The sequence below is a fragment of the Scyliorhinus torazame genome, chromosome 17, assembly GCF_047496885.1.
Source record: "Scyliorhinus torazame isolate Kashiwa2021f chromosome 17, sScyTor2.1, whole genome shotgun sequence".
Taxonomy (NCBI): Eukaryota; Metazoa; Chordata; class Chondrichthyes; order Carcharhiniformes; family Scyliorhinidae; genus Scyliorhinus; species Scyliorhinus torazame.
The window spans coordinates 161,122,950-161,135,364 of record NC_092723.1 but is presented as its reverse complement, the minus strand read 5'-3'; the positions used below and the strand labels follow the sequence as shown (position 1 = coordinate 161,135,364).

The 12,415-nt window shown below is 46.9% G+C and overlaps 1 protein-coding gene across 3 annotated transcripts in view; it reads right to left on the bottom strand.

The window, feature by feature from the left end:
* rsph10b (radial spoke head 10 homolog B) overlaps nucleotides 1–12,415 on the bottom strand; it is a 128,454-nt gene that overhangs the window by 102,621 nt on the left and 13,418 nt on the right. For 2 of the 3 annotated variants that reach the window (XM_072481530.1, XM_072481533.1), the window contains exons 5-6: nucleotides 3,538–3,623; nucleotides 1,428–1,548 (exon numbers count right to left, since the gene is read on the bottom strand). In XM_072481530.1, the coding sequence (XP_072337631.1) occupies nucleotides 1,428–1,548; nucleotides 3,538–3,623 (207 nt within the window). Of the gene's footprint in view, nucleotides 1–1,427; nucleotides 1,549–3,533; nucleotides 3,624–12,415 lie in introns of all 3 variants that reach the window. The other variant, XM_072481532.1, reaches the window with a different exon arrangement.

Here is a 12,415-nt window from a genome sequence, read left to right as displayed (position 1 = left end):
AGCCTCGGTTTGGTCCCCGATTCGGGAGAATCATCGGTTCGTCCCGGGAAGGATGGATGGGGAGTTTCGGAGCTGGCATCAGGCAGGGATTAGAAGAATGGGGGACCTGTTCATCGATGGGATGTTTGCGAGCCTAGGGGCGCTGGAGGAGAAGTTTGGGTTACCCCCGGGAAATGCTTTCAGGTACATGCAAGTGACGGCGTTTATGAGGCGGCAGGTGAGGGAATTCCCGCTGCTCCCGGCACAGGGGATTCAGGACAGGGTGATTTCGGGTGTATGGGTTGGAGAAGGCAAAGGTTCGGCGATTTACCAGGAGCTGAAGGAAGAGGAGGAGGCCTCGGTGGAGGAGTTAAAGGGCAAGTGGGAGGAGGAGCTGGGGGAGGAGATAGATGAGGGTCTGTGGGCTGATGCCCTGAGTAGGGTTAAGTCTTCCTCCTCTTGCGCCAGGCTCAGCCTAATACAGTTCAAAGTTACTCACAGAGCGCATATGACAGGGGCGAGGTTGAATAGGTTCTTTGGGGTGGAGGATAGATGTGGGAAGTGCTCGGGAAGCCCGGCAAATCACGTCCATATGTTCTGGTCATGCCCGGCACTGGATGGGTTTTGCGAGGACTATGTCCAAGGTGGTGAAAGCCCGGGTCAAGCCGAGTTGGGGGTTGGCATTATTTGGGGTAACGGACGAGCCGGGAGTGCAGGAGGCAAAAGAGGCCGGTATTCTGGCCTTTGCGTCTCTGGTAGCCCGGCAAAGGATTTTGCTATTATGGAAAGATGCAAAGCCCCCTAGTGTGGAAGCTTAGATCAATGACATGACAGGGTTCATCAAGCTGGAGAGGATAAAGTTTGCCTTGCAAGGGTCTGTGCAGGGGTTCCTCAGGCAGTGGCTACCGTTCCTAGACTATCTCGTGGAGCGTTTGGAGGAGGCCAGCAGCAGCAGCAGGCCAGGGGTGGGGGGAGAGGGGGGGGGGGGGTTCTTTGGGGGGCGTTTGGGTGGGTGGGGGGAGGGGGGCTTCCCTATTGGTGCTTTTAATGTCATATGGGGGGTTATCGTATATGGGGAAATCCAATGTATAATTTTTGTATTAATTTTGATTGTTGTGTTCTTGTTTCTTTCTTTTTGTTGGGGGGGGGGGGGGGGTTGTTGAAAATCTGTTGAAAAATTTGAATAAATATATATATTTTTTTAAAGTGCTGTGTACGATGTCATTCGTTGCTCACCCCTTCCTGAACTTGCATGCTACAATTTCAGAAGTTGACTATTTTTATACAAAGTTGGCACTTGTAAAACCATGGGCCCAAGTTTTATTCTATTGCAAGTGAGTTTTGAGGGAGTTAAAATCTCACCCATGATTATGGAAACTATAGGATATTTATTATGTTGACAAAATTAATAATCTCCAAAAGAAAGTTTAACAGGTCTGGTATCCTACCTGAATGCCATTTTCCCACTGGCCTGAGTATTCTTCATTAGTAGAAATCCAACTCATGGTGCCCTCCCCATGACGTTGAAAGTTTTTCCATTCCCCTTCATATATATTTCCACTTTTATACCTACAGAATAATCAAATTACCAGCGCATTGTAATACAAAATGTTTGGACGCTGCCCTTTATCAAATGTTCAGTTACATCCCAAACATGTAGGGAAAGAAATTGACTACTACTATTTACCCAAATAAAATAGTCTTGACCAGCAACAACCTTCCACCCCAACGTGTTCTCTGCTGATTCAATTTGACTGTGTTGGGAGCATTACAGTATCCTCCCTGGCTCTGTACTAAGAGGGGTGGGTGGACGGGAGCATGCCAGTTAATCAATTGTTGAAACATATGCAAATGGATGTCAAGACAGGAGAGCATTAGAGTCAAGTTGTGGCATTTTCCAGAGTCAAATATCTCCCATTCCAAATTCACACATCAATAATGGCACTTGGAGTAATATCTGCATGTGTATGAAAAAGTAGAAGACTTGGGCTTGACAGGAGGAGGGGGTGGGGTAAGAGAGAAGGTTGAATTTGCTGCAGTAAGGCTGATGGAAGCTTGAGCTGATAATATTTGATAATTTCATGTAAAAATATTTTCTGGTAACAGAAATACATTAAATATATGAATGATGCAACAGAATAGGATGTACTATGACTCAGACATTCCCAGCACTAGAATTAATTGGATACAAGAACAACTTGCAAGCTGCACTTAAAAAAAAAGCATTAAATCTGCTTCTTGTATCCAGAAATCTCCATGTAATAATTTTCAATTAATTCAACAGGAGGTAAAATTAGTTGATCCAGTGGCGTTGGTGTACACTTCTTTCATCTCTTCACCATTTCTATCCAGCTCATAATAACAATAACTTGTAGTTATTCAACATCTTTAACATCCTAAAACATCCCCTGGCATTGTCATTCATTTTCACTCGTAATTAATGTCATTCCTGCTATCGCTTATCAGAGTGAATGCTCTGTTCGGTAGTGTAGTGGTTATCATCACTTCACACTCAAAAGATCCTTGGTTCGAAACCAGGCAGAAACATCATCCAGACCTATTCTTTAAGTGTGAGGATAGGTTACAAAGATTCACAAAAAAAAAGATCTTAAATCTTCAAAATTTTATATACTAACGTTATAGACAGTGTAAACCTTCTTAATGTCTGTAGTGGGGAAAATTTGTACAGCTATTCGACTATAGTGTACTTCACCCTCATGCTCATGAGAAACCAGATGAAGACTCTTGGAATTATAAACTAATCCTTTATTACAAGCTCCAGCTATTGGCATTCCAAATTGGGACGCCAGAGGGTGCAGATTCAAGGATATTTCAGACAGTTGTACTTCGAAATTCAATTACAAGAAATTAGCATATACCAATCATTTGTTACTAGTTATCAATGTCCAATCATGAGTATTGATTAAGGTTACATCATGCATAGTATATGAGAATAATTGACCAATCACATTAAAGGTCCGCATGTTTAATTAAACTATCCAATCATTACAAAGGCACGTATGATAGATTGCAATTAGTGATATCGGTGGTCTGATTTCTGGGGTGTAGCTAATAATCACATTCCTCCCTGCTGTTTAACTGCTCCTCTTGAGGCATGGCTACTATTCATCAGCCCTCCTTGCCTATTGGCAGACATACTGGAGCCATAACAAATGGTACACTGCTACACATTGTAGAATAGACCTTGAGGTCCAGTGCCTGATGTTTTTATGCCTGGTAGCTGGTCCCTCAGAGACAAATTTAAAACTGGTTGCAGTGCAATATCTAATATCAAAGAATGCCCAAATTGCCCTATTCAATGTATTTTTTTTTAAAAAATGCATAGATTTAGATCCCTTGGAATTGAAGATTGTTTACTCTTTTTAATTCAGTCACTAAATTCAGATTATCAATAATTCATACAAGTTAAATACTAAATTATTACTCTGCTCTGTTATTTGCAATGTCTATTTCAAATGACTGCATAATGCATGTTTTTTTTACACAGGAAATAACCAAATTGACAGCCAAAATAAATATACTTGGAAATGTACTTGCCGCCTTATAGCCCAGCCTTCCCTGACATTGTTCACCCAGTCGCCTTGATACCATGAAGTCCCGTCTTTGTTGTAGTATATAGTTCCCTAGAAAGCAAGATTGCAACAATATGCAAAAGACAAATGTAAATCACAAATGCAACAAAACCTAGCATTGTGTTCTCTTCTACTTAATTATACTCTTAACTGAAGAGCACCCAATAGTTTTCTAATATAATTAAGTAAGGCCCTCATTTCAAAGTAAATAATTAGGCAAAACATTATGATGTAGCTTGGTTAGGTTTCAGTCTTCGGTCGGTCTCTGCCTCTGTCAAACATAAAGTGTATCAAAGCTCTTTGGTCAGAATTCTTCCAACAAGCATGGTGGCTGGGTGTGGAAAATCTGCTGAGAGCCAATAGGCCAGAAACCCAGCAGCATAAAATCACTTTGCAAATCTTCCAATTATGTGTCAGCCTTCCCACTAGTAGGTGGTATGGATGCCATCTGCATTGATTTGCATCTCATGCATGCTCTTAAAACAGTTGCCCACCAGAATCCCATCAGCCTTCCAATCTTATGTCACGCCAGCGGGAAATCACATCGGCATCAAAGCCAATTGCAAAAGGGCCGCGTGCACAAGATGGTCCTCAGTTCACTACAGACTTCGAGGTGAATGCAACATGCAAGCCGACCTGCCACAGTGCTTTGGTGCTCCTGATGCGCTGTACACCAGCCTGCTAGGACACACTGGTATCTGCCCTCAATCTCCATGCCACACTGGTCTTCATGGGCAGTACCAAGCTGCTGGAGCCATAGACCCTCCTGTATCACCATCTCGGGTCAGTACTGTGCTTAGGGTTAGGGACTGCAGGAGTCTCTTTCCCCACTGTGTCACACACCAGTGTCTATCTGGACAGCACTGTGCTGCAGACCCATAAAGCCACTGCAGCAGAGGCCCAAAGTTCAACCGGGGTGGGTTGCGAGGCAAGAGCAGGGGTAGGGGTGGTCAAACAAAGACAACGGGGGGCAATGTGGAAGGAGGGCTGTGCAAGGAGTGGGGTGGGGTAAGGGCAAATACAAGGGGGCAATGTGGAAGGAGAGCTGTGCAAGGGGGGGAATGGGGGAAAGACAAGGGCTCATGATTTCAGACAGAGAGGCAAAGAGGTGGATGAGAAGATGAACTATGGAAGGCAGAGGGAAGACTGAGGAAGGAAAGCTGAACCCCGATAAGGCAACATGACATGCAACAAAACAAGGGGGTCTACACATGTATTACTGGAAGTGGATGCAGACAGACAGTAGATTATGGGATGGGCACCTGTTAGTGTGGCACATTAGGGATGGTTGGCACAAACACTAAACAGGTCAGGCTGCAGTGCTTTGTGAAGGTTACTGTTGTCCACGGTCCTCTTTGGAAATGGAAACTATGTCAAGACTCCTATTTAAGTTCAGGGACTGATAGAAGTCAGAGGCTGACATTCCTGTTGTGAAATGGAAAGGGGTCATGGATGACAGGCAGTCCAGAGGCTAGACGGACCTCAGAGAAAGGAAACAGGGCTGAACATCAGTGGTCATGCAGCAAGAGCAATCATTGAAAGCATGGTTTACCCAGCTGCAGGAAGGGGTAAGGGTTGCCCGCTTCAAAGGAAAAATGCCCAGCTTGATAGGCAGGGATATCTTACAACTGCCGTCCCTGGGTGTGGTGGGCTCTGTACTGGGCTGTAGGGGGTATGGTGATGGTCACAGGAGACATCTGCAGCCTGTAATTAGGGAACACATAATAACAGTGGGGGGTAGGTGAACCTCACTCAGGGTTGAGGGGAACACATATAAGTTACAGGGCACACAAGCCTCCAAATGGGGTGCGTACAGGTCCACATGAGACATGATAGCCTCGTTGGCAATGGGCTAAGGCAGAGTGTGTAAATGTCCACCATCACAATGACAGGGAGTGGGAGAGGCTGGAGAACAACAAGTGACATCTTGGCAACACTACCTGCACATTGGACATCCGGTGGTGGCCATGAGGTTAACGGTTGCACATGAGGTGGCTCCTGCTTAGTGATTCAGCTTTGGCCATTTTTGCCTGTTTAACAGGTGCTGTTTAGGAAGAAAAGTAGTGTAGTTTGAGAGTTTTGGTTCCTCCTCTGGCGTTTGATTGGAGATTATAATATGAGGAACAAGTAAATAAGGTGTCCTCGTCTGACTTGGAAGGCACTCGTGACACAGGAGGGGAGAAACTAGTGGAGGCTCTCTCAGAGGACAACTGAGAGGCAGGTGGAATTCCGAACGGAGGAGTTTAATAAACAGACAAGTGGTTTCTGATGACCCGGTGAAGGCCATTGAGGTGGCAGTGGCACCCATTCATGTAACATTTTGGACAGGGTGGAACAATGACTTGAGGTGCAGGGTTTGACGATTCAGAAGGTGCAGGAGACGGTCACGGACCACAGTGATCGGATTGCTTCCTTGGAGACAGAGGTGGCAATGTTGGCGGAGGGACAGAAGATATTGAAGGCCATGGCTGACGACCTGGAGAATCACTCCAGACACCAAAATTTGAGGATTGTCGGGCTGCTGGAGGGCATAGAGTGTGCGAGTGCCATGGATTATGTTTGGGAAGCTGGTGGGGGAGCGGGTATTCATGATCCCTCCTGAAGTAGACTGGGACAACGGTCATTGCGACAGAAGCCCAGACTTGGTGAGCTGCGATCATTGTCTGGCTCCACAGGTATTTGGATGAGGAAAAGATCCTGCGGTGGGTGAAGGACACTCAAGAATGCCATCCTGTCAGACTCAATCAGGACGTTCGGGCAGTCCTAAGATGTGCAGGTTAGGTGGATTGGCCATGCTTAATTGCCCTTAGTGTCTAAAAAGGTTGGGGAGTTACTGGGATAAGGTAAAATTGTGGGCTTAAGTAGGGTACTCTTTCCAAGGGCTGGTGCAGACTTGATGAGACGAATGGCCTCCTTCTGCACTGTAAATTCTATGAAATCTATGATAGGCAGTCAGGGAGGTTGGCACTACCTAATTTGTTGTATTGTTACTGTGTGGCAAACGTTAAGAAAGTGCGGGGTGGTTTATGGATCTAGAGTCGGTATGGGGACGGATGGAAGAGGCTTCTTGTATTGGTTCGAGCTTGAGGGTTACTGCTCCTTTGCCATTCTCTTCAGCTGGGTTTGGTTCAAGCACGGAGAGTGGGGATTGAGAGGACTATACCTGCGGGAAGTGCACCCAACTTCAGCTCCTCAAAGACCGTGTTAGGGAACTGGAGCTGAAGCTGGATGAACTTCGGATCATCCGGGAGGCAGAGGGGGTGATTGAGAAGAGTTACAGGGAGGTAACCACACCCAAGGTACAGGACAAGAATAGCTGGGTTACAGTCAGGAGGAAAAAAACAAACAGGCAGACAGTGCAGGGATCCCTCGTGGCCGTTCCCCTTCAAAATAAGTATACCGTTTTGGATGCTGTTGGGGGGGATGACCTACCGGGGGAAGGCCCTAGCGGTCAGGTCTCTGGCACGGAGTCTGGCTCTGGGGCTCAGAAGGGAAGGGGGGAGAATAGAAAAGCAATAGTTGTAGGAGATTCAATGGTTAGGGGAATAGATAGGAGATTCTGTGGTCACGAGCGAGACTCCCGGAAGGTATGTTGCCTCCCGGGTGCCAGGGCCAGGGATGTCTCGGATCGTGTCTTCAGGATCCTTAAGGGGGAGGGGGAGCAGCCAGAAGTCGTGGTGCACATTGGTACCAACGACATAGGTAGGAAAAGGGGTGTGGAGGTAATAAACAAGTTTAGGGAGTTAGGCTGGAAGTTGAAAGCCAGGACAGACAGAGTTGTCATCTCTGGTTTGTTGCCGGTGCCACGTGATAGCGAGGCTAGGAATAGGGAGAGAGTGCAGTTGAACACGTGGCTGCAGGAATGGTGTAGGAGGGAGGGCTTCAGGTATTTGGATAATTGGAGCGCATTCTAGGGAAGGTGGGATCTGTACAAGCGGGACGGGTTGCATCTGAACCAGAGGGGCACCAATATCCTGGGAGGGAGGTTTGCTAGTACTCTTCGGGAGAGTTTAAACTAATTTGGCAGGGGAATGGGAACCGGATTTGTAGTCCAGCAACTAAGGTAGCCGATATTCAGGACGCCAAAGCATGTAATGAGGCAGTGGGGAAGGGAACACTGACAAAGGAGAGTATTTGCAGGCACGGAGATGGGTTGAAGTGTGTATACTTCAACGCAAGAAGCATCAGGAATAAGGTGGGTGAACTTAAGGCATGGATCGGTACTTGGGACTACGATGTGGTGGCCATCACGGAAACTTGGATAGAAGAGGGGCAGAAATGGTTGTTGGAGGTCCCTGGTTATAGATGTTTCAATAAGATTAGGGAGGGTGGTAAAAGAGGTGGGGGGGTGGCATTATTAATTAGAGATAGTATAACAGCTGCAGAAAGGCAGTTCGAGGAGTATCACCCTATTGAGGTAGTATGGGTTGAAGTCAGAAATAGGAAAGGAGCAGTCACCTTGTTAGGAGTTTTCTATAGGCCCCCCAATAGTAACAGAGATGTGGAGGAACAGATTGGGAAACAGATTTTGGAAAGGTGCAGAAGTCATAGGGTAGTAGTCATGGGCGACTTTAACTTCCCAAATATTGAGTGGAAACTCTTTAGATCAAATAGTTTGGATGGGGTGGTGTTTGTGCAGTGTGTCCAGGAAGCTTTTCTAACACAGTATGTAGATTGTCCGACCAGAGGAGGGGCAATATTGGATTTAGTACTGGGTAATGAACCAGGGCAAGTGATAGATTTGTTAGTGGGGGAGCATTTTGGAGATAGTGACCACAATTCTGTGACTTTCACTTAAGTAATGGAGAGGGATAGGTACGTGCAACAGGGCAAGGTTTACAATTGGGGGAAGGGTAAATACGATGTTGTCAGACAAGAATTGAAGTGCATAAGTTGGGAACATAGGCTGGCAGGGAAGGACACAAGTGAAATGTGGAACTTGTTCAAGGAACAGGTGCTACGTGTCCTTGATATGTATGTCCCTGTCAGGCAGGGAAGAGATGGTCGAGTGAGGGAACCATGGTTGACAAGAGAGGTTGGATGTCTTGTTAAGAGGAAAAAGGTGACTTATGTAAGGCTGAGGAAACAAGGTTCAGACAGGGCATTGGAGGGATACAAGATAGCCAGGAGGGAACTGAAGAAAGGGATTAGGAGAGCTAAGAGAGGGCATGAACAATCTTTGGCGGGTAGGATCAAGGAAAACCCCAAGGCCTTTTACACATATGTGAGAAATATGAGAATGACTAGAGCGAGGGTAGGTCCGATCAAGGACAGTAGCGGGAGATTGTGTATTGAGTCTGAAGAGATAGGAGAGGTCTTGAATGAGTATTTTTCTTCTGTATTTACAAATGAGAGGGGCGATATTGTTGGAGAGGACAGTGTGAAACAGATTGGTAAGCTCGAGGAAATACTTGTCAGGAAGGAAGATGTGTTGGGCATTTTGAAAAACTTGAGGATAGACAAGTCCCCCGGGCCTGACGGGATATATCCAAGGATTCTATGGGAAGCAAGAGATGAAATTGCAGAGCCGTTGGCAATGATCTTTTCGTCCTCACTGTCAACAGGGGTGGCACCAGGGGATTGGAGAGTGGCGAATGTCGTGCCCCTGTTCAAAAAAGGGACTAGGGATAACCCTGGGAATTACAGGCCAGTTAGTCTTACTTCGGTGGTAGGCAAAGTAATGGAAAGGGTACTGAAGGATAGGATTTCTGAGCATCTGGAAAGACACTGCTTGATTAGGGATAGTTAGCACGGATTTGTGAGGGGTAGGTCTTGCCTTACAAATCTTATTGAATTCTTTGAGGAGGTGACCAAGCATGTGGATGAAGGTAAAGCAGTGGATGTAGTGTACATGGATTTTAGTAAGGCATTTGATAAGGTTCCCCATGGTAGGCTTATGCAGAAAGTAAGGAGGCATGGGATAGTGGGAAATTTGGCCAGTTGGATAACGAACTGGCTAACCGATAGAAGTCAGAGAGTGGTGGTGGATGGCAAATATTCAGCCTGGATCCCAGTTACCAGTGGCGTACCGCAGGGATCAGTTCTGGGTCCTCTGCTGTTTGTGATTTTCATTAATGACTTGGATGAGGGAGTTGAAGGGTGGGTCAGTAAATTTGCAGACGATACGAAGATTGGTGGAGTTGTGGATAGTAAGGAGGGCTGTTGTCGGCTGCAAAGAGACATAGATAGGATGCAGAGCTGGGCTGAGAAGTGGCAGATGGAGTTTAACCCTGAAAAGTGTGAGGTTGTCCAGTTTGGAAGGACAAATATAAATGCGGAATATAGGAATGCGGAACGGTAGAGTTCTTGGCAATGTGGAGGAGCAGAGAGATCTTGGGGTCTATGTTCATACATCTTTGAAAGTTGCCACGCAAGTGGATAGAGCTGTGAAGAAGGCCTATGGTGTGCTCGCGTTCATTAACAGAGGGATTGAATTTAAGAGCCGTGAGGTGATGATGCAGCTGTACAAAACTTTGGTAAGGCCACATTTGGAGTACTGTGTACAGTTCTGGTCGCCTCATTTTAGGAAGGATGTGGAAGCTCTGGAAAAGGTGCAAAGAAGATTTACCAGGATGTTGCCTGGAATGGAGAGTAGGTCTTACGAGGAAAGGTTGAGGGTGCTAGGCCTTTTCTCATTAGAGCGGAGAAGGATGAGGGGCGACTTGATAGAGGTTTATAAGATGATCAGGGGAATAGATAGAGTAGACAGTCAGAGACTTTTTCCCCGGGTGGAACACACCATTACAAGGGGACATAAATTTAAGGTGAAAGGTGGAAGATATAGGAGGGATATCAGAGGTAGGTTCTTTACCCAGAGAGTAGTGGGGGCATGGAATGCACTGCCTGTGGAAGTAGTTGAGTCGGAAACATTAGGGACCTTCAAGCAGCTATTGGATAGGTACATGGATGATGGTAAAATGATATAGTGTAGATTTATTTGTTCTTAAGGGCAGCACGGTAGCATTGTTGATAGCGCAATTGCTTCACAGCTCCATGGTCCCAGGTTCGATTCCGGCTTGGGTCATTGTCTGTGCGGAGTCTGCACGTCCTCCCCGTGTCTGCGTGGGTTTCCTCCGGGTGCTCCGGTTTCCTCCCACAGTCCAAAGATGTGCGGGTTAGGTGAATTGGCCAATGATAAATTGCCCTTAATGTCCAAATTGCCCTTGGTGTTGGGTGGAGGTGTTGAGTTTGGGTATGGTGCTCTTTCCAAAAGCCGGTGCAGTCTCAAAGGGCCGAATGGCCTCCTTCTGCACTGTAAATTCAATGATAATCTATGATTAATCTAGGACAAAAGTTCGGCACAACATCGTGGGCCGAAGGGCCTGTTCTGTGCTGTATTTTCTATGTTCTATGTATGATGTGGGATGTGTTCATAGAGGGGAGCTTTCCAAGTATGAGGGCGTTGGAGGAAAGGTTTGGGTTGGTGAGGGGAAACAAATTCAAGTATCTGCAGGTGCGAGACTTCCTTCGTAAACAGGTGTCAACTTTCCCGCTCCTACTGCTGAGGGGGATTCAGGACAGGGTGATTTCCACTGGGTGGGTAGGGGAGGGATGCATCTCGGACTTCTATAAGGAGCTTATGGTGTCGGAGGAGACGCAGACCGCGGAGCTGAAGCGCAAGTGGGAGGAGGAGCTGGGGGGTGAGATAGAGGATGGTCTATGGTCAGACGCGTTGAGTGGAGTCAACACGTCCGCAACATGTGCCAGGCTCAGCCTGATACAATTTAAGGTTGTTCACCGGGCTCAAATGACAGTGGCCCGGATGAGCAGATGTTTTGGGGTGGAGGACAGGTGCGCAAAATGCACAGGAGGACCAGCGAACCGTGTCCACATATTTTGGACATGTCCAAAGCTTAGGGGATTTTGGCAGGAGTTTGCGGATGTCATGTCCAAGGTTTTAAAAGCAAGGGTGGCACTGAGTCCAGAGGTGGCGATTTTCAGGGTGTCGGAAGATCCGGGAGTCCAGGAGGAGAAAGAGACAGATGTTCTGGTCTTTGCTTCCCTGGTAGCCCAGAGACGGATACTATTGGCATGGAGGGACTCAAATCCCCCGAAGTCGGAGACCTGGCTATCGGACATGGCTAGCTTACCCTCGTCAGTGGCCCTGAAGGTGATGGCAGCGCTCAATGCCTTTGTCTCGTGCGGCATGGTATCACAGTGGTTAGCACTGTTGCTCACAGCGTCAGGGATTCCGTTCGAATCCTGGCTTGGGGTCACTGTCTGTGTGGAGTCTGCACCTTCTCTCCATGTCTGCGTGGGTTTCCACCAGGTGCTCCAGTTTCCTCCCACAAGTCCCGAAAGATGTGCTGTTAGGTGAATTGGACATTCTAAAATTTCCCTCAGTGTACCCGGAAAGGTGCCGGAGTCAGTGTGGCGACGAGGGGATTTTCACAGTTACTTCAGTGCAGTGTTAATGTAAGCCTACTTGTGACACTAATAAAGATTATTATTATTATTATCTATGTCTTTCCAGGGAGAAACTGGGGACCTCTGCGGCATTTCACAGTCAGCAACACACTGGTGCACTCAGGTGACCAATGCCCTTTACAGGATGGACCATCCTTATGTAAACTTTGCCCTGGACGCGGATAGCCAGGTTCAGAGATTTACAGGCATTGTCGTTTTCTCTTAGTTCCCAAGGGTGTAGGGAGCAATAAACTACATCCATGTGACTATACGGGCTCCTTGGCAGCAGCCCCTGAAGTTCATCAACGATAAGGGCTCCCATTCCACAATTGGTATGTGACCATCGAAAGCACATCCTGCACTTTTGTGCATGGTTCCCTCGGAGTAGCCATGACTCCTACATCCTCAGTCATTCCCAGGTGCTTGGGATTTTCAAG